The sequence below is a fragment of the Leopardus geoffroyi genome, chromosome C1 (genome assembly GCF_018350155.1).
Source record: "Leopardus geoffroyi isolate Oge1 chromosome C1, O.geoffroyi_Oge1_pat1.0, whole genome shotgun sequence".
NCBI lineage: Eukaryota > Metazoa > Chordata > Mammalia > Carnivora > Felidae > Leopardus > Leopardus geoffroyi.
In genome coordinates, this window is record NC_059328.1 from 221,377,224 (window position 1) to 221,399,518 (window position 22,295).

The following is a 22,295-nucleotide window of genomic DNA, read 5'->3' on the forward strand; positions in this document are numbered from 1 at the left end:
TCAGCTGCCAAACCTCTCAGCAAAGTGTCATGCGGGGGCCACCTGAGAGCCCTTCTGTCGCACCCGTCCCCGGCGCTTGTGGAACACTCGGTCTCTGCCCTGTGCCCTGGGGGATAGCAGCGGGCCTCACCCAAACCACGGAGAGAGGCCCAACCTGAGCTCACCCGTAACCATCTTTGGCCTCTCCCTGCAGATTCTCCAGCTCGAAGGGTTTCTAATTCCTCTCTAGTTTTTTCAAAGAAGAAAGCAGCAGTGAACTTCCCAGGAAGTAAACGTTGAACCCTATTCTGATCATTTCTCTCCGATAGATAGCAGGACACCCGTCAGGTGTCCAGGTGTGGGGGGGCTCCCTGGAGGCTGTGCCCCCTTGCTGCACACAGGGGGGGCGGAGCCGAGGGGGCCCAGGACCCAAGGACCGTCCCTTCTGCTCATCCTGAACCAGGCGTTCCCACCTGTGACAAGACGCCGTCCAGCCTCACCGTGAAACAACCAGGTAGGGTGGGCTTCCGCAAGGGCGCAACCCAGCCTGAGCCTCGGGCCCTGTAACTTCCTAGCCTTGCTCCTGGGGCAGGTGAGGGTTACCTGGGGCAGGGGCTTCTGGCTGCTCTGGGGAGGTTTGCGCTCAGCTAGCTGCCTCTAGAGAGAAAGCTGTGGGAGGCACAGCCAGCCGGGCCCTCTAGGGCCCCGGCCAGAGCCCTGCTCAGGGAGCCCCACCCAGCCCTGTAGGGACAAGCCCACCAGGCCAGGTGCGCTGTGGGGAAGGATGCACCACCTTGCCCCAACAGAGCCCCAAGTCCTGGGGTGTCCCGAGGTCGGCTCCAGGGCTCCCCCATCTAAATTGCACACATACTCAGGCCCTAAACTAAAATGTCACAGGCCTGTTGGGGAGGCTCAGGTTTCCTGGCCGCAGAACATGAGCTTGCTTGATAAAACGATTTTGGTGTTGATAAATGTGGACTTTCTGTGGCAGAGACAAAGGCGCCCTTGAGTCCAGAGGGGAACCTAAAACGGCACATTGCTGAAAAGTATTTCCTGATAATATTTTTAGCACCTGAAAAAAAAAAAAACACTTTTTTCCTCTTTTTTGCTGCCTGTGGAGGTGTGTGTGTGTGTGTGTGTGTGTGTGTGTGTGTGTGTGTTTGAAATGTAATGCCCAGCAGCGGTGGGGCCTCATGTTAACCCCCAGTCTCCCAGACCAGGCTGCAAATAGGCAGCAAGGCCTGGGCCCCAGGTAAGCGTGGCCTCACTGGGGCCGTGACCGAAGAGTCGGCCTGTGGCTGGCTCCAGCCTAGACCCACAAGCACCTGCCATCCAGGGTGGGGCCCAGGCCTGAGCACCTCCCAAATCCACCCAGGGGATTCAGTTGAGTGCCCTGGTTGGGACCCCCTGTCTAGGCCAACCACTCCCACCATGTCTAGAGAAACAGCCCTTCTCTGGGGCAGCCCTACTCCCTACAAGCCCCTAGGTGGACCGATAACCTAGCCCAGACATGGGCCTTTACTAGGATCCCTTGGGGCAGAAGGTCGACAGTGAAGAGGAGCACATAGGAATGTGTGCAGTGTTGTATGTGGGAGCACATGTGACCGAGTGTGGGTGTGGAAGTGTGAGTGTTGTCTCCATGTGTGAGCATGCACGTGGAAACGGGAGTGTGTGTGTGAGTGGGGATGTGCATGTGTAGGTGGAGGGGAGCAAGTGGGGACGTGCCCCTCCTCCCCAGGTTCCTGCTGACAACACCGTGAAGATTCTGCTCCCAGCACAGCCCCGTGATTCGATGTCCTCTCTGACCTTTCCTAGAGACGGGAGGCCTTGACCTTTCTCGTCCTTCCCTGGAGCCACACGGTGGTCCTGCCGTCCAGGGTTCTCTGAGGCAGGAGCCCGGCCCCAGGGCTGGCCTTCTCGCAGTTGAGCACAGGGGAACCAGAGAGAAGTTGAAGGGGACCCTCTCTCGGGCCAGTGCCCCACCGGGGCTGCCTCCTTGAACGACGAGGCCGCCAGGATACTGGCCGAATGGGACCTGTGTAAACCTTTGGCCCTCAGAGTCACACTCAGGGGACCTTTCCACTACTTCCTAAAAGTCACATTTACTATTTCTTGCTGACCACAGAGCAACACCTGTTCACTGAAGACGTTTTAGGACACACAGAAAAGACACAGAGCCCAACGTAAAAGCGTCCAGAAACTCAGTGGCAGCTGCTGCTATCGTGCTGGCTGTTTCTGCTGATCTCTGACGGGAACACCGCTGTCTTCGGGGGCTCCGGGCTGGGCCTGCACTCACACATCCCCTAACACCAGGATTCTGAGAGCAAGGGGGTGGGGGAGGGCCTCAACCCCAGGAGTCAGGCCCTGCACCTGGGGAGGGACCAGGTGTGCGGTCAGTGGTCTCAGAGACGGGAGAAGCGCTGGGATGGCCACAGCTGGGGATACGGAATCTGAATTTGGGCTCTGGAGGCCCTACTGCGGTCCGCCAGGCCCACTAACATCCGTCTACTTGCCCCCCCACCCCCACCCCCGGCCCAAGAGGACCAGCCTTCCCTTAGAGCCCTCCTTACCCTGGAGTCTGCTAGAGACTCTCTTGCTGTGAAGTTCCCTTAGGGCCCTGAACCCATCAGAAAACCTCCCGGGGGATTTCTCCCTGATGGGTCAGTGCAGGATGCAAACACCTGTTTAGTGCCCTGAATTCCCCCAGGCCAGGGGTCCTCACATAAAATCAGACCAGGAGCATCCCCCCCCCCCCCAACAAGTGTCCACAGGCTCCGATCTTGGGGAGCAACACGGGGCTGGCCCCTGGCCACTTCCATAAGGGTATCCAAGGCACTGCTAAGCCAGGGTGGCCCCCGAGGACACTCTGCGGTAGAGCAGCGACCCAAGCCCAACATCTCAGGCAGGCAGGCCTTAGGGTCTGTCTCAGAACTGCGCCGTGAGCAAGGCGCCTCCTCTGGGCTCGCTCCAGTCTGGCAGCTGGGAGCCCACAGAGGAGGAGGACGGTCCCCGCCGCAGGAGCGCGCCCGCGAAGCGCTCACCTCCCCAAAGCCTGGGCCGGGGAGCTCCTCCCCGCCGTCGCGGGGCGGCCCCAGGCGCGCAGCGAGCGCCCTCGCCCTCCCGCGGGGCCTGGCGCTTTAAGAGCGGCCTTATTTGCATGGCCCCGCCCAGGCCCCGCCCAGGCCCGGGGACCGCCCGGCCGGGTATTTAAGCCGCGGCCCCTGGGGCGGGGCCGGCCCTGAACGCGGTCCCGCCCGGCGCCTTCCTTCGCGGAGCGGCGACCCGAGCGCGGCCCGGCCGAGCGCGCGGGAGCTCCCCGACGGCGCGCCGCGCCTCCCGCACCGCACCCGGCCCCGCCGGCTCCGGCCCCACGCGGACCGCGAGGCCCCTCGGTCCCCGCTCTGTCCCCGCTGCGTCCGGCTCGGTCCCGCTCCGTCCCCGCTGCGCCCCCCGCTCTGTCCCCACTGCGCCCCACTCTGCCTCCACTGCGTCCCCGCTCCGTCCCCGCTCGGTTCCGGCAGTGTCCCCGCTCTGTCCCCCGCTCGGTCCCCGCAGTGTCCCCCGCTCGGTCCCCGCAGTGTCCTGCTGCGTCCCGCCCGCCGATCCCCGGCGATGCTGCGCGGCGCCGCCTGGGCGCTGCTCCTGGCCGCCGCCCTGGGGCTCGGGGTGCGCGGGGTGCGCGGCGCGGTGGCCCTCGCCGACTTCTACCCGTTCGGCACGGAGCGCGGCGACGCTGTCACCCCCAAGCAGGACGACGGCGGCTCGGGGCTGCAGCCGCTCTCCGTGCCCTTCCCGTTCTTCGGCGCCGAGCACTCCGGACTCTACGTGAGTAACCTCGGGCCGCGGGGGCGCCGGGGCGGGCGCTGCGCCCCCGCCGCTGCCCGCCGCCCCGACTCGCGCCGCCGCCGCCAGCAACTTGGCACCGCGGCGGCCAGAGGTGGAATGAGGACAGCGCTTCCTCCCTGCGGCGGCCAAGGCCGGACAGCGGCCCGCGGGAGAGGCGGGCGGGGGTGGGGTTCGAGCTGCGGCCCGGCCACCTGGGCGAGCGGAGCGCGGGCCCGGCCTCACCCGCCCCCGGGGCTTGGGCAGCGTGCGCACACCGCGTCCGCCCAGCCATTGGCCCCCCGCAGAGTCCTGGCCCCGTCCTGGTCCCAGACGTCAGTGTGACGGCAGCCACGTGCTCCCTGGGGCCTGTCTCCCGAGCGGGGCACCTGGCCTGTTCAGTTCCGCACCTGGCCTGCAAGTACCCTCTGGCAGCCACCTAGACCCCGCCCCGCCCTCCTTGACGCCTGAGGCCCACTGGCAGGAGGCTGGGACCCCTGGCCAGGTAGTCAGGGCAGGGCCTGCTTCCGGGCAGAAGCCCCCCTGGGTGTGGCAGCAGCTGGGCGGAGTGTCCCCTCCGAGCCTTTCCCTCCCTTTCTCCCTTCCTCCTGAGTCCAGGAGCCACTTACTCAGGCCAGTGCCTCCCGAACGGGACTCCCAGAGGGAGCTCTGGGGCCAGGCACTCAGGACAGCAGGAGTCCTCAGGGCGAGGGGCAAGGGCGAGGGTTCTGTGTCTGGCGCTCCCGGTGTGGGAGCCATTTGTGGGCCGCAGAGGGAATGAAACGTGATGGCTCGTCACCGCGTTGCTCTGTGGGTGGGCCGCTGGGCACCTGCCGTCCCCTAAATAGAAAAGAGTTAGGCCGGCCGGATGCCCTGTTACCTCGAACACCGCCGCCCCGACCACGACCTCAGCCACTTTCAACTCCATCCACTGCCACTTCCACCACCCGTCCTGCCATCGACCCGCCCAAGCACCCCCTGCTGGGCCACCACCTCCCCCTTCACCACTGTCACCCACGCCATCGGCCCCTCCTGACATGACCGGCACCCTCCCCACCACCTTCAAGGCCACCCGCACCACCACTCCCATCTTTTGCACCATTGACACCCTCACCGGGCCCCGTCCGAGTGGCCACCACCAGCCCCTCCACCACCGTGGCCACCGTCTCCCCCGGCGACCACGGCACTCCCCATGCCGAAGCGGGAAGCTTCCGCACCTTGGCAGCAGCATTTGGTGACGTGACGGTGGGTAGGAGGGGGCCACCGTCCTCTCTGTAGGCCAAGACTGACTTCCAGAAGTGCGCGGCGAACAGCGCAGAGCTGTGCTCAGGGTCTGCAGGGGCCAGAGCAGGCCCGCGCAGCTTGGAAATGGGAAAACTCGCGTTGGCACCATTTGAACAGAACACCGTCAAAATGCTCCTAAAGCATCTGGGCCAGGCTCAGCTTTCCCCCTCACAGTCACGGGTGAAAATATTCTTAAAACGGCTGACCTTCTTAAGAGCCTTACCAAAAACATCTACTCTTACCAAAACAACTGGGAGAAATGGTTCTAAAGTGGAAAGATCTACTAGGAAAACAAACAGTTTCATCAGAAATGAACATTATGGCCGCTAACAAAACATATATCTCCGTGAGAGCTTTTTCCGGAAACAAAGATAATATTGGAAAAACAAGTGTCCATGTGGACACAAGTAGCCACGCTGTGCCTTCTCTTCCTTCGGCGAGAAAGACCGTGGGATTCCTGAGGGTGCCACGCCCGGACAGCTTGCCTGACGGCACCGGGAGGGCGCGGGGGTCCCGCACGAGCAGGCCGGTGGGTGGCTCCGATTAAAGCTAAGTGAGAGAAGGGAAGGTGTTTATTCCAAAGCAGGTGATCTGGCCAGTGCCTCCCATGCCTACCTGGTGGCTACGCCTGGATATCAGAGGGCAGATGGGGAAACTGAGGCTCAGAATGCAGATTCAGGGGCCTTTAGACCACCCTGTCCAGCTGCCTCCTTAGCATTCCATCTCAAACTTAGCAGGACCCAGACAGAGGTCCTGCTTCCTCCCTAGGGCCACCGTAGCCTTTTGATGCCTCCCTCCTTTCCCTTGTCCCCTCCTCGTTGGAGACTTAGAAATACATCCCACTCCTCAGTGCCTGCATGGCCACAGCCCTGGGCAGGGCCACCGTTCCCACCCGCCTGGATGCACGTAGGTGCCTCCTCGCTGGCCTTTGTCTCCCGGTCCTGCCCCTCGAGCCTGTGCATCAGGCGGCTGAAGCAGCATTAATTACCAAATGTGAATGAGATCCTGGCTCTCCTTCCAGCCCTTACCTGCTCCTGGCCCTGAGGCTGGGTGGTCTGGCCCCCTTGTCCCCACCACACCCTCCAGCTGTCTCCTGTGCTGGCCCCTGACCCCACCTCAGTCGTTGCCATTTGGTGTCCACTTCCTGCGTGTGGACGTGTGCCCTGCGAGCCACGGCGGTATGACCTCACAGTACAGATGTCCGTACGTCTACGTTCACATCTTATGGCAGCCGGCTGTGGACACAGGCCCTTGCACACGTGTCTACGCACACAGCTCGCTTGTTTCCTGGCTCCGTCCACTGAGGGAGAGCGACGCTGCGATACCCCCGTAGTGCCAAGCACTCCTAGTGCTCAGATCCTGCTTGCCAAACATCAGTTCTCCCTGGAAGGAACCAGGACTCTCTGGAGATGATAGAGCCCTGGCAGGGAACGTGCAAAATGTGCCTGGAAATCAGTCACACGCAGGAGGAAGAAGAGTGCTCCAAGAATGGCTGGGATGTGTCCAGAGGACACAGAGGCCATCGAACAGGCTCCCTGGCCATACGGGGGAGGGGGGGCAATCTGAGCATTAAAATAATGGTAGTAATAGGTTTTAAGCCATTGGATAAAGGGGGAGCCAGTGAGCTCGCACCGGTAAAAGGAAGTAAACGATTAAGTGTGTAGATGGGAGGAAGTAGTGTGGACGGCCTCACATCGACCTCTAGCTTCCCGACCTGGGTCCTGTGTGTGCACTTCCAGGAGAGAGCATTCTTGTCTGCCCTTCGCTCTCCAACAGCTCAGGAAACATTGCGTAGAGACAAACGGACAGACAGAGGGGGGAGAGCGAGCGCACGGGGCAAATCCGAGCAGTGGGAGCGTGTGGATTAAGAGTGGGAGGACATTCCTGGCTGCGACCTTGCAGTAATGCTGTCAGCTTGACTTTACATCAAAACTGAGCGAATGCCTCCTGGTGAGAACACCCTTGTGTCTGTGCCCAGAGCACCTGGCCACACACCTGGCCAGCCCCACTGGGAGGCAAGCCTGGCCAGCTGGGAATGAGTCCGGGGTCCCCACTCCTTAGCTCTCGGTGACCGTATGAACTTTGGAGCTAGAAGCGACCAGCTCGCCAAACCCTGTCCTTCCAGACAACTCACCACGGAAACCTCGTGCACTCCTTCGCCAGTGACTTGTTCCCTCGTGCATTTATTCATTCACTCATTCATTCATTCCAAAACCTTGACTGAGCCCTTGCTCGGAATCGAGGAGTCCAGATGCACTAGCAGCAGTGTTTTGGGTTTAGTATTACCATCATCCTTGTCTATTTTGTTCACCGCGCTATCCTGGCTTCCAGAAGAGAGCTAGCTCCTAGAAGCTTCTAGGTCAATGTTGTCGTTCATCTTCTGATCAGTGGGATGGTACAGGCATAATCCCACCATCCAAAAACACCACTTTTAACATTTTGGTGAAATTCTTCTTGATCTGTTTGCAAGCATACCTAGGGTCCCACGAGACAAACCTGGGGCTCCCATTTCGTGCAAGTTTCTATTTTGCATATTTCTTTCAGTACTTTAGGCTGTGAGCATTTCCCATGCCTTAAATTTATAGAAACATGCTTTTAGGTGACAGTGTAATATTCCTTCCTGTGGCTGCATCATAATTATTTAAGTCGACTGCTCTGTTGACTGTTGCCCCTGTGGCTGGTTTCAGTGTCTCCCATGAATTGACGGTGCGCTGGTGCGCGTGCACCCTATACACGCCTTGTTACGGGTCTCTCGTCCTTTCCTCACAATAAATTCCCCCAAGTGGGCTGACTGCGTCCGAAGGAACGTCTGCTTACTGCCCCGGCCATTCAGAAGGGCATCCTCTTCGACACCTTCCTCTGCTGGGTCAGGTGGCCGCCTCACCTGGCCTGGCTCAGCCTGGGGGGCAACTGCTCCGCCACCCCCCCCCCCACCTCCCTCAGCTCCAGCAGCCATCAGGAGCTGTGTGCACCTGCAGGGCACGACCCCAGCATGTGTGCTGCCGGTCGCCAGGGGGCATGGTAGAAATGTAGATCCCCGGGCCCTCCCAGAGGGTCTGATTCCAGAGGCTTGCATGGGCCCGACTCCGCATTTTGACCAGGGGTTCCTGGTGCCTGTCCAGAGTTCCATTTGAGAAACGCTGCTCTTCCTGAGGACACCCACTGACCTGCCCTCCTGCTCACGGCTGGCCCTGGACACTCCTAGCCCCGCAGGCTCGGGTGTTGACTGCCTCCCATTTACTGGTACAGGGCGGCCAGGACAAGCCTCCCCAACAGGGCCCTGGGCACGGGTGCTCCTTGTGATCCGTGATGGGGGTGGGGCAGTGAATGGGCCCCAGGACAGAACAATCTGGAAGAGCCTGAGCCCCAGGGATTCCGCTGCTATGGGTCTGTGAGCAGGCAGCTGGGTGAGGGCACCCGGCTGGTTTCACCCCATACCTGGTCTCCAGGGAGGCCCAGCCTTAGGGCCTCAACATCCAAAAACTGGTTCTTTACAAAGTGGGGCAAGTTGTTCATTAAACACCTACTGTGTGCTTAGCCACTGCCCTGCTCCCCAGGCCCGAGGGGACTCAATGGGTCCAGAAGTCTGAGCTGCACAGGCCGAGTGCGGGAAGGAGGAGTGAGAACAGGACGGGGTCCAGGCTCGGGTCCCTGACCCCAGCCCCTCCACACCGGGGGGCAGACCAGGACCACACTGTCCCCTGAGCTGGCCTCGGGGTGGACCAAAGCCAAACGCAGTCCCTCCAGCCTTGCTGGCTACTCTGGGCAGAGGGCGCATGGGCAGAGGCAGCTTCAGAAGCTTGCTGGGGATGGGGTCTGGGGTGGAGCAACTATTGTCCCCAGAAGTGAGTGTGAGTGGAGGGCAGGGACACACCAGCTGCATCTCCAGCTGTGGTGGCTGCAGGATGACAGTGGACCCCATGGTGGTCACAGAGATGCAGGGTGGCCCAGGGGTGCAGGGTGTCCAAAAGGAGGGCCCCGGTATCTGAGGAGTCGACCAGGCTGAAAGGCAACATGGTCTCCAGAGAGACGGGGAGGCAGCGGCTCAGGCTAGTAATGGATGCCAAGGGAGGGCAAGGGTGCCCAGATGCTGTGGGACTGTATTCCACAGGGAGGCGTGTCCAGGAGCCACTGGGGAGCTGGGCTCTTGCCCTGGGGGGGCACCTGGTCCTGGTGTACCAGAGGAGAGGCGGGGGGAGGCTTTGCCGGGGAGGGGGAGGCGGGAGCTGCCATGTACACAAGGATAAAGGAGGGACAGGTGCTGGGACACCCGGGGAGGCAGCCTCTGTTGGTGGGGGAACAAGGGCCTGGACTGTGGGGTCCCCCAGGAGACCAGAGGGTGGCCACAGGGCGGCCCTGGAGGAGGACAGAGGAAAGGGAGAACATGGCAGGAAGCCCAGTCCCGGGGCCCGAGATCCAGACGGGCTGGGCCTGTGGGGGCAGAAGGGACTACTCCTCCAAACTCTGACTGTCCCAGCCTCGGGGGGACTCCCTCCTGCCCCAGTTCTGGTGGGGGCACTTCCCCCGGAAGTGGGCCCTGGGGCCACTCCCTTGAGTCTGCCTGTTTGCCGAGGCTCAGCCCGGGGCGGGCCTCCCCTCCTTCCTGGGTTGGACGTGCGGCAACTTCTGGGTCTCCGGAGCTCAGACCTGACCTTGCCCGGGAGCCCCAGGGGCCCTGCCCACTTGCTGCCCTGCGAGCCGGACTCCAGCCCCCAACTGTGCCGTGGGAGGAATCCTAATTACCCAGAAAGCTGCCAGGAAATAAAAAACATGCCTACATTTTTCAAAACAAGCTTATAAAAGGCCTCAGGGGCTTTATTGTTTTATTTTTGGCAGAGAAGTCAAAGCAGGAACCAAGGCCCCGCCCGTTTGGATCTGATGTTTGCAGAGCAGGGGTGCTATGGCCTCGGGGGTCCCTGGCTCCCCTCCAGGCCTGCCTGGCCCGCTCAGAGCAGCCCCTCCACCCAGCAAGGGTGGCACTGGCGAGCCCTCAAACTCCCGGCTCAGGGACCCGCCAAACACACGTCACATACTTTGGGCTGCAGGTCGCCTCCGAGAGGCTCTCCAGGACATTTCCGCTCTTTCCTGGTTTTATCCAAGTCGGAAATGCCACCGGTGCTGTCCTTCTGTGCTTCTCAACAGGCGGCGTGGGGGGGGGGGCGGGGAGAGGGCTGGTCCTGCAGAAAAGGCATGGGCGCCCTCTGGCCAGCCCCCACACCGCACTGCACACCCAGGCACACACACACGCTCATGTGCATATACACACTCGTACACACTCATCACCTACACACAGCCACACACTCATGCACGTACACACACATGCTCATATGCATATACATGCATACTCATCACATACACGCTCATATATGTACACACTCATACACACATACACACACTCATTATATACACACTGTCATACATACACAATCACAATACACACTCATAAACATGCGAACACTCATGCACATGTACAGTCATACACACACTCATCTCATATACATCCTCGTACACACATACACGCTCATTCATACATACACACACTCATACACACATATACACAATTATACACTCAGACACACCCATACACACGTACATATTGATACACATGTACACACAGGTACACACTCATATACACAATCACCACACGCCCTCACACACACACATTCATACACAAATACACATCCTCATACACACATACAGACTCATCACATACACATTCATACATATACACACTCATACACACATATACCCTCATACACATGAACACACTCATACACACTTGTACACATACACTCACACATACTCATTACATACACACACTCATACACACACATACTCATACATACTCATATACATGCACACACTCTTATACATATATACACATACATATTCATACACACAAGCACATTCTTACACATACATATACTCATATACAAACACACTCACACACATCGTATATACACACACATACACACTCATCACATACATATGATCACCCATTCACCCTCATAAACGTACACACACTCATACACACACACACACACACACACACACATACATATTCATACACACATATACACCCTCATACACCCTCATATATACACACTCATACACATACTCATTACATATCCACCCTCATACACACACATACACAATGTACACACTCATACGCACACTCATCACATACACACTCACACACTTATCACATGCACACACACATACACACATTCATCACATACACATTCATACATGTACACATATATACTCATACATACACAGTTATACACACACTCATACTCATATACACTCATCACATACACTCATGCACATACGCATACTCATATATATATATACACATACTCGTACACACGTGTACATTCGTATGCATACACACTTATACACACACTCATACACATACATATTCACACACACTCATACACACATACACTCACACACACAATACACGCATGCACACAGACACATGCCCTTCCCCCAGGTCAAAGAGGGGCCTCTCCACCCCAGGGCCACCTTGCAGTTCACAGAGTCACTGCAGTTTCCTGTTACATGTGGCTCCGGGGCCTCCCTGAGAGCGACCACCAGCAATTCCTTCCCTAGGACCATCAGCCAGCTCAGAGGGGATTGGAACACCCCCTCCGCTGACTGACCGCAGGCCTCCTGCACCTGCCTGGGACAGGAGAGTGCAGGGGGATGGCGTGGAGGGGGCAACTGCCAGTCACCCACCCCTGCACTCGGTTCTGTGCTCCACACAGGCCTCACAAGGTAGCCCGTGTGCAAGTCCCACCCAGGGCTGGGACCCCCAGCGGCAGCCTTGTTCTCAGCAGCAGGTGCCTGGACACCAGAGAGACAGCCGCTGTGTGGGAGAGGAGAACTGACCCCAGGGCCTGGCTTAGGGACACCACAGGGTGGCCGCAGGGAGGCCTGGCCGGCAGGGTCTGCAGGGAGGGCCTGGGAGCAACAGGTCCTGCAGACCAGTGCAGGCAGGTCCCCTGTCCCCACTGCTCCTGGGGTCTCCGTGTGTCTCTGTGAGAGTGCCAGTGAGCTGGGCAGTCCCCTCATCTGGCCCCAGATCCTCACGGCCAGCCAGTGGGGGGTGGCCGTTCCAGGCCCCGGGCTCCAGCAAACACTCAGGCCCGTGGCCACGTTTCTGGGGATTCAGTGGCTCAGTAGTGCTGGTGGTCCCCCTCCTCTAAGTCACAGGTGCAGATCAGACCTAAAAGATTCATCTAGGACATTCACGTGGCGACAGGGGGGCATCTGAGGGGGAGTCTGGGCCTAATCCTTTCTCCTCAGTTTCCGTGTCCGCATCGCATGTTTCATAAGGTACTACTGCACGTAGAAAAATAATAATAAAATTGGAATTTTGTGGGAAGCGGCATTTGCCCCACCCTGAAGGAGGGGAGGGACCCCGGTGTGGGGTGGAAAGCGGCGGCCACACGGCTCCCCGCACCCCTCAGCTCCCTGCTCTAGTTCCGCCACACCCAGCCCTCTGGTCCGGCTTGCCCGCTCCCCAAACCCTCACCGGACGAGCAGATGCTCTCATCTGGGTAAAGGAAGTCCAACAAGGTTCCTGTCCAGGTGACAGCGCCTGCCAGCAGCCCGCTTGCTCAGCCCCTGGGCCCCCACCGCCTTCTCGGCTGTGGTCCTGGCCCGGCCCTGCCCTGGCAGGGAAACAGGGCCGGCTTGTTCTGCCTCCTTCCTGGCCCCCTGGGCTCCAGGCCCACACCCGGGGGGTGGGGGGGAGGCGGGCAGCGTCAGTGTGGGATGGGGGCACACACCACACACACCTGGGGGCTGGACTTGGACTTCAAAGACAGGAGGAAACTCAGTGGTCTGTCTGTAGGAGCCACAGTGGGGAGCAGACCAGCTAAGGGATGCAGGGAGGGAGGTGCAGGCCAGTCCCACCCCGGCAGGTGGCCCATAGCTGCCTGCAGCTCCAACACGACCCAGGGTCCCCCGTGCCTGCTGCAGTGGCCTCTGTCCCGTCCGCAGTCACCTTGCCCACCTGTGACTTCTCACCCTTAGCTCCCTTCCTAAACGCATGTGCCACAAAGGCACAAATGCAGTGCAAGCCCCTGGCCCCGGCCCCTCGTGGCGATGCCCTCACCCTCCTCCCCACCCCCCACCATGCACCCCTAAGACCGTGTGCAGACTCGGTCTGACGGAGGCACGCGGAGCCCGTTCTCTTGCACCTGTCTCCTTTGCTCCAAACCGTGCGGACGTTCGCCCACCCACGTTTGGCGCGCCGTCTTGGTTTGTCACTGCCGATAATCACGTGAAGAGATCACAAGTGGTTTATCTGCTGCACCGTGGGCGACATTTGGGGTTCCTACTTTTAGACTATTTTCAACAAGGCTGTTTATGAAACTCTGGAACATGTACCCGGGTGTCCGTCCACAAGGGCACGTCTCACACGAGAGCGAGAGCGTTGAGCCGGGGGATGCGCCTGTCTTCAGCTTCGTTAGATGTGGCGGCGACAGGCGTCCCCACCGCATGACACCCTAGCCGACGCTTTTACCCATCTGGCAGTTGTGCACTGGTGCGTTAATGCGATTTGAATTTCCTTTCTCTTCCACGAGGCTGAACGCATCTTGTGCGTGTTCACCGGCTGTTGCATTTCCTCATCTGTAAAGTCCTCCCCCTCTTTTCTACACAGTTGCCTTTTTCCTGTTGGTTTGGGGGAGTGCTTGACAAACCCAGGTCCCAAGTATCGTAAATCTCTCCTCCCATTCTGCGCCTTATCTCACCCTCGTTAATGGCGTCTTTGGGTGAGTAGACGTTCTTAATTTTAATGTAACAAAATGTGTCCAGGCTTCTTTTTATGGTTAGAAGTCTTTGTGCCGGATTTTAAAAACCACCCTCAGCAGTCAGGAATCTATTCTCCAACAGTGTTACTGCCGGATCGTTTTGTTGTTCACACTGAGGCGTCTAACGCACCTGGAGCTGGGCTCCGTGTGTGGCACGAGATCGAAGGTACACAGGTTCCCATCTTACAAAAGAGGAACCACCCTGTCCCCCTTCCCAGGGCTCCACCGCGCCCCCTCTGCCCAAACGGCTTGTCCTGCGTGTGGGGTTGCCTCCCGGCTCTCTGTCCCTGAGCCAGCATCGCCAGGTTACCGCGGTGATGTGGGAGACCTCAGTGTCTGTCACAGCAAGCACCTGCCTCGTTCTTGAGAGAGTCATGGTCACTCTTGGCATCGCATTTTCATTCACAGTTTAGAATTGGCTTATCAAGTTACACGAACACACACCTACTCGCTGGGATTTTTTGACACTGCCTTGAGTATATAAATCCGCGTGGGAGAACTGGTATCTTTACAGTATTGAGTCATACGGTTCAGGAACACGTGCGCTTTTATATTGATTTAGGTTGTCGTGAATGTTTTCAATCCAGTTTTAGAAGTGATTGCGGACAAGTCTTGTGCATCTCCCGTTTAACTTATTCTTGAGCACTTTATATTTTTACTAGTGTAAATGCTGCATTTTCTTTCATTTCTTTTCTGCTTATTGCTGGTATGTAGAACCACAGTTGACTTTTTTACATTTTCTAATTTTATATTTAAGAACCGAACCAAGCCTCTTATCAGTTTTACTAAACTATTTGGGGATTCTTTCAGATTTTCTACAACCATGTTCGTATCCTACACAACTCATAGCAGCTGTGTTCCTCCCTGTCTGATCTCCTTACTTTTTGATTCCTTTTTTTTTTTTTTTTTTTTTTTTTTTTTGCCTTGCTGTGTTGGCTCGGGTCTCCAATGTGGAAATGGTGTTAGAAGGCTCCTTGTCTCGTTCCCAGTCTCAGAAACCAAGTCTGTATGTCACCACTAAACATGATGTTTGTTCTTGTTTATCGTGAAGACACTCTTTATCAGATGAAGGGTGTTCTCTTACGTTCCTCGTGTTCTGAGAAGTTTGATCACAGATGGATGCTGACTTTCATTAACTGCCATCTCTATCCCTAGTAAGGTGATTATAGGACTTTCTCCCTTACTCCCCTAAGTGGATCATTTAACTTACTTAAATTAGTTGGTTTTCTAATGTAAAGCCTAGCTTGTACTCCTCACAAAAATCCAACTTGCCAATGATGAGCTGTTTATCCTATTCATACATCACTGGATTCAGTTTGCTAATTTACTGAAGATTTTGGCAACGTTTTCGGTGAGCGGAACTGGCCTGGTTGCTGTTCCTGCACGAACTGGCCCTGCTAATCTCAGTGTCATGATCGTGCCCGTCTCATGAAGTGATTCTTCTGTTTAGAAGGGCGGGTGTGTTTCTGGATTTACCCCCTACATGTCAGCTGGAACTGACTGGGGCTGCCGTCTGGAGCAAGCTTTCCTGGGAGAAAGTTTTGTGCCGATTCAAATTTCTTTAACGATTATATTTTTAAAAGTTTTCTATTTCTCCTCGCATTTGGTAGGTTGTGTTTTTCTAGGAAAATTTCCATTTTATGTACAATTTCAAGGTTGTTAACGTGAAGTTGTCAAGGCCTAGGATTTGCTGTGCCCTCCTTACTGGCTCATGTTAGCCTGTTTCAGATTGGGGGTGGGGGGGGTGGGCGCTGGCAGGACCCTAGACTCCTGGGTCAGAAGCACAGACCCATGGTGCAGCGGGCAGCACAGAGCAGTCATCCGCATCGGGGTCCCTTGCTCCCTGAGTCCCACGGGGCAACACAGGGGTCTAGGTACATGCTCCCCCCATGTGGGTTTGTGTCACGGCCAAGAAACACTGAGCTTGGGGAAGCCTGCCCTCTGTGCAGAAGGGAGACACTTCATCCCTCAAGCTGATCTCTGCAAACACAACCCCGAGCCGCAGCCCGGGGACGGCAGACGGAGCCTTGCGTTCTTGGCATACCCAACAAAAACACGAAGGCGCTGAGGACCCATGGCAGATTGCCTCTCTCCACAGTCCGCCTCCTCGGCCCCACACGTTCTTGGCCCAACTCAGATTTTCACATGAGTCTGCCATTCCAACAGTCAATCTGATCAGTCGGACCACAGAGGCCGGGACCGATTCTGTGTGATTTGCCTCATGACGCATTTCCCGCGGGCTGCCCCCCACGGGGCTCCCAGCAGCAGCGTGAAGCCCTGCGGTGTGGACTGCACCTCGCCGCCGGGTTGCAGGTGCAGCCGGCTGTGCGTGAGTCCCGGAGAGGCTGGCAGGGGCTACTTCGGCCAGGGTGCGGCCTGAGGCCAGGCTACTCCCCCTTACGACCCACACGAGGAGCTCGGACCGCTGACCTCTGGCGCCACCACCGTAATTACGGGGGCAGCAAATGGGCCAAATAGGTGATTCCCCTTAGGGCGACCATCTCATCCTGCTTTACCAGAACCTTCCAGGTCTCAGCACCGGAAGGCCCAGGAACCCCCTCGGTCTCAGGCCGATGGGGCGCGGTTGGCCCCCTCATCTCCACCCTTGTGGAGGGACATTCCGTGGCTCACCCTCCCCCGAGGGGCACAGGCCACTACAGTTTGGGATCTGATGGTAACCTGATCTGGATCTCCGCCTGAGGTCTGTGGGCCGTGTCCCCAAGCTCCTATGGCCTTGCTCGCCACACACGACATAACCCAAGGCCAAGTGTGAACTTGTGTCTGAAGGACCCAGACAAGGTCGTACGACATGTGTGGTAGCCCGTGAGAGGCAGGGGCCCACGTTGGGAGTCAGGCCCAGCAGGATAGTTTGTGACTGGCTACGTCCACTGTTTCTGCCGCAAGCAGGGGTGCAAACCCAGCACGGGTCGCGGTGCTCCCTGCCTTGCCAGGTGCCGGATCCAGGGGGAAAGAATCGTCACTGCTTCTGACCCCCGAGCCCCCAGGCCCGAGGTGGCCCCTGCCGGTGCCCAGGTGGGTCTCCGCCTGCACAGTGTGCCCATCTCAGGATCTCGTGCCTTCTCTCCACCCATCGCCTGCTCGCACACAGACCTTTCACCTGCAGGCTTTAGGAGAAAAAAAGCAATGGGGGCATCTGAGTGAAATTTATATAGACTCATCACACCCCTACTTCGGCCCCCGTGGACCACCACAGATGACAGTGAGGGGGTACGCACCCAAGTGACCTGTGTCTCCAGGACCGAGGGACGTGTTGGTCCACCAAGAAAATCCAGGTGGCTGCACCAGAGTTCAGTTTGAACCCTGAGGCCCCTTTCGGCCCGGCGGCACCCGGCAGGCACCCCCAGGGGCTGGCCTGTCCTGCTATTGGTAGGGGGAGCTGCACCATCGTGCCCAGGAGCAGTGTGGGCCTAGGCCCCAATTTTCAAAATAGGCCCGCACAACTCCATATCAGTCTCCTCCCTTTTGTCCCGGTCATTACCCAAGGGCAACCAAGAGGAAGCAAATCCTGGCGGGGGACGGCCACATTCAGTGAGCAAGCTGCCCAGACCAGGGCCACGGGGTGTCAGGGGCGGAGGTCTTTGGGGTGGGGTCTGGGGAGGCTGATCCAGAGCTCGGCAAGGCCCGATGCCAGTGGATGGTGGGAAGCATAGAATGGTCCCTGGACAGTTCTGCTGCTCAGTGGCCTGTGACACAGAGGGAGCATCTCTGTCGGGCACAAATGGCCCAGGAAGTTGACAGTGATGTGGCCGGAGCAGGTGGTTGGGCTGCCACAGCAGCATTGTCCCCCAGATGCTGGGCCTGGGGGCCCACGGTCCTTCTCGGCAAGATGGAAAGCGGGCCAGCTTCCATGGGGACAAACCCGGTGTGTGGGAGGGGCTTCTGCACCAGCAACACAGAGGCCTTTCCTTTCACTGGGTCCCTGCCGTGGCCGTGGTGCCATTTCCGGTATAAGGAGGGATCCCGGGGGCAGTGGCGGCCGGCGAGAGGCCTCCATCGGCAGCTTGGTCCCCATCAGCGCCATCAGAGAACGCTCCTCCCTGTGGACCCCTCTGAGTGACCCAGACTGAATCCAGTGGCCGCACCGTGCGCCCACGTTAGTAGGCCCCAAAGGTGGGCGTCTTTCGTCTGCCAGGCCGGGCCCTTCCGAGCAGCAGGCCCGATGACAGATGGCAGGCTTTCTCAGCGAAGGGCCACGAGCGAGTATGTGGGGCTTTCGGGCCGAAGGGCTCTGTCTGGATACTGAACTCTGAGCGGCCATAGGCAGAGTGGGGGTGAGCGGCACCCCGGCGTTCCGGCAGAGCTTTGTTTATAAGACCAGACTAGGGGTCTGCAAAGGACAGCCTAGGGACTGGCCCATCGTCTGTTTGCGGATGGCCTGTGAGCTAAGAATGCTGTTTATATTTTTAAAGGGCTATAAAAACAAAAGCACAGAACAAAGAAAAATATGTGATAGAGACCGTATGTGGTCCACAAAGCCAAACACATTTACTATCTGGCCCTTCGCGGAACAGCGTGCTGACCCCCAGCTAAACCATTTGCAGCAACTCAAAGGTCAGTAAAAATCTGGCGTGCCTGGTCAAGAGTCCCTCCTCAGCCAGGGTGACCGCGTCCGATCCCACCCGAAGCACCGGCCGACCTTCCCGCAGGCTGCCCTGCCAGAGCTGGGGCTCCGGGGCAGTTCCCCAGGCTGCTGCCCCCCAGGGGACACCATCGGGCCCCAGCTCGGCCAAAGCGGTGGCAAGCCAGGCAGGCTTTCTGGGGACCCTGGGTGACTCGAGGGCCCACTGAGCCAGCACCTTTGCTTTGGGCACCGGCCTGAAAGACGAGCTCCCCCAGGGGTAGCTGCCATTTTTTCACATAAAACCGAGATGCCTTAGCCTCTGTGCAATTTCCCCTTGGCCGCCCAGCTCGTCGGGCCCTTCCCGAGCCCGTGGGCACGTTCAGAGTCATGAGCCCCCATGGGTCACCTTGGCTTCTGCAAGCTCCCAGCTGGGCCCTGCCTCGGGCAGGGGGAGCTGCCGCATGGAAGCGCCTCTTGGGCCCGCAACGCCCGGACCCCACCAGTTTCTGCACAAGAGCCTGCAGACAGGGCTCTGCGGTGTCCTCTGGTCTCCCAACTACAGCGGCCCCTGAAAGGAGAAGCCCCAGCCCTTCCCGGCGGAACGGCAGGCGGCAACTACACACTTAGACGCAGAGGCCGTGGGACTTGAATCCCGGCCATGGGGTTCCCTTAAGCTTCCTGTCTCCACTGCAAGTTTGTCTTCCCCTGAGTCAGAGGCCCATGCTCTGCCTCTAGAAGCCCGGTGGGCGGGTGGGGGGTGGGGAGGGGGTGGCGTGCACAGGGGAAGCTGCTCGCTCGTGTGGCCTTTAGCTTCGGGTGACGCCCAAGCCCCAACCCCTGCCCGCCTCCTTCCCTTCCTCCCTCCTTCCTTCCACTTTATTGAGATATACTTCACATACCATACCTTTCACTCTCTTACAATGCAATGGGTTTTCATATATTTCAAGTATTTGTTCGTCCATCACCACAATTTTGGAGCATTCTCCTTACCTCCAAAAGAAACCCTGACCCCACACTCGTCACTCTCCAGCCCCTCAATTCTGCCCTGACCTCGGCAATCACAAATCTACTTTCGTTTCTATTGATTTGCCTCTTCCATACATTTCATAGAAGGGGAATCGTACAGTTTAGTTTGTCTGGCTTCTTTCACTTAATATAATGTTGACAAAGTTCATTCGTGTTGTGGCAAGGGTCAGGATTTCATTCCTTTTTATGGCCAAATAATATTCCATTTACCTTTATCCATTCATTAGCTGATGGATACATGTGTTGGCTCCACTGTTTGGCTATTGTGAATAATGCTGTTATGAACATCTGCGTATAGATTTCTGTGTAGATGTGTTCTCGGTTCTCCTGGATATACATGGATATATACCTGGCATGGAATTGTTGACGTGCGTAGTTATGTTATGTTTAACCATCTGAGGAACTGCCAGACTCTTCCAAAGTGGCTGTACTATTTTACATTCCACTCACAGTGTATGAGGGTTCCAACTTCTTTACACCCTCACCAACACTTGTCATTGTCTCTTTGTTTTCGTTACGGCCATCCTAGTGGGTGTGCGGTGCTGTCCCATTGTGGTTTTGACTTGCATTTCCCTGATGGTTAATGATGCTGAGCATCTTTTACACTATTTGTGTACCTTCTTTGAAGAAATGCCCATTCACTATTCAAGTCCTTTGCCCATTTTTTATTGGGTTGTCTTTTTTCTAAGACTTTATTTTTTTCAGAAGAATTTGAAATTCACAGCAAAATGGAGAGGAAGATAGAGGTTCCCCATATATACTCCGCCTCCACACATGCACAGCCTCCCCATTATTAACATCCCCACCCCAGTGCTAGCTTTGCTATAACTGATGAACCTACACGAATACATCCCAGCGTCGTAAAAGTATAAGTCCTTCCCCTCTCTGAAGTCTCCTGCCATATGTGCCTTTTTCCTTAAAGCAGCTGAAGTCAGGATAGAGGAGGAAGCAACGATCCAGGGACACAGCAGAAGACAGTGACTCTGCACCAATAAGCAAGGCTTTGCGGTCGTCACTCACGCAGCTCAACCAAATGGACTTCCAATGTTTCGGGTCCCCTCAAAATTCTAAATCCTTAAAAAAAAATTCTCTAAATCCTCATTGTTAAAACCATTTATCTCAGCTTTGGGAATCTTTACTCAGTCATCAGGGCCCTTCTGCTTTCTCATTGGGGCGTTAGAGGGTTGCTACCCCATTGTCATGGTAACAACCAAAGTTCTGATCGGATGGCTTATTTCAAGCCTAGCTCTCACTGCGCTGCTTTATTACAGGTAAGACAGCGGGCACCCTCACTTTCCACCCCCGACTCACACTACACCTCACTTGTGGAGAACACTATCTGCTGGGATCCTGGGGCATCTTCTCAGTTTCTCTCGTTCCAGTCCACGGAGGCCCTTGTCCATCCTCTTCCAGAAAGTCAGTTCTCTGTTATGCTAACATCCTTCCTCCTTTATTTCTTCTTAACCCAGTCCTTTAGAAATTGTTTTCGTTTCATCTAAAAAGTTAAAGGTATTGTTATTATAAAGGTATTGACAGTATCTTCTTGTTATCTTTTTTGAGAGTGTCAGAGTATGAAGCCAAATTTTCTTTTTCAGTCCTGATACTGGCCATCAGTACCTTTTTTTTTACTTAACCAATTCCAACAGAAGTTTATCTATTTTACTGGTAGTTGAAACAGACCAAATTTTGGCTTTGTTGGTTCTCTTTTTCAGTGTTTGCTTTCTAGTTTATTAACTTGTGCTCTTGTTTGTTTTTCTCTTCCCCTGTTTTGTTGTTGTTGTTTCTTTCCTGTATGTGGATTATTTACTAAATTTTTGGTTTCTTCACTAAGTATACACACTGAGATAAGCATGCAAGGGTATAAATTCCCCTTTTAAGTTTGCTGGCACCTCACCCTCATGAGTCTTTTTTTTATTTAAAAAAATTTTTTTTAATGTTTATTTATTTTTGAGAGAGAGACAGAGCACGAGCAGGGGAGGAACAAAGAGAGAGGAAGACACAGAATCCGAAACAGGCTCCAGGCTCTGAGCTGTCAGCACAGAGCCCGACGTGGGGCTCGAACTCACAAACCGCGAGATCATGACCTGAGCCAGAGCTGAAGCCAAAGCTCAGCCGACTGAGCCGCCTAGGCGCCCCACACCCTCACGGGTTTTTTCTAAACAGCACTTTTGTTATCTTTCGCTCCCAAGTTAATTATAACTATATTTCTTAATTTCCATACACATAGAAATTTCCTACCTTTTGGGGTTAATATTTTGAGTGTAATTGCACTGTGGCCAGAGAACAAACTATTTTTTGCAATCACTTGAAATTTGTTGACACTTGCTATGTGATCAGTATATAGTAAATTTTTAAAAAGATATTTGTATTATCTATTAGGTCACTTACTATTTTCATGGCTCAAATCTTCCGTATTCTGCCAGATAATTTTGTCTGCCTAGTCCATTTTGCTAAGGAATGTAGGTTGAAATGTTCCACAGTGGTTATGAATTGACCTATTTCCTTTTGTCAGTTTTTCACTTATGTGATAACTAACGTTGTTATTAGGCATGTAAAAATGCAAACTTGTTATATCTTCCTTTATTATCAAGAAGTGGCCCTTTTGGTTTCTAGCTATACTTTTTGCCTTATGGTCTATACCAGGTTTCCTTTGGTTAGCATTTGGATAGTATGTATTTTAACCGGAACATCTAATTCATTTTTATTTAAAGTGTTACTGACGGAGCTGGGTTCAATCGAAGATCTTCTGTGCTGTCTGTCCCACTTGCTTTATATTT

At 56.0% G+C, this 22,295-nt stretch overlaps 1 protein-coding gene across 12 annotated transcripts in view; it reads left to right on the forward strand.

Annotated features, from left to right (window-relative positions):
* The first annotated feature begins 3,210 nt into the window (after window positions 1-3,210).
* SNED1 (sushi, nidogen and EGF like domains 1) overlaps window positions 3,211-22,295 on the forward strand; it is an 89,990-nt gene continuing 70,905 nt past the window's right edge. For all 12 annotated transcript variants that reach the window (XR_006713276.1, XR_006713277.1, XM_045481982.1 and 9 more), the window contains exon 1: window positions 3,211-3,804. Coding sequence is in view for 10 of the 12 variants with exons in the window: in XM_045481982.1 (XP_045337938.1) it covers window positions 3,592-3,804 (213 nt within the window). In the remaining 2 variants the exon portion in view is untranslated. The remainder of the gene's footprint in view (window positions 3,805-22,295) is intronic.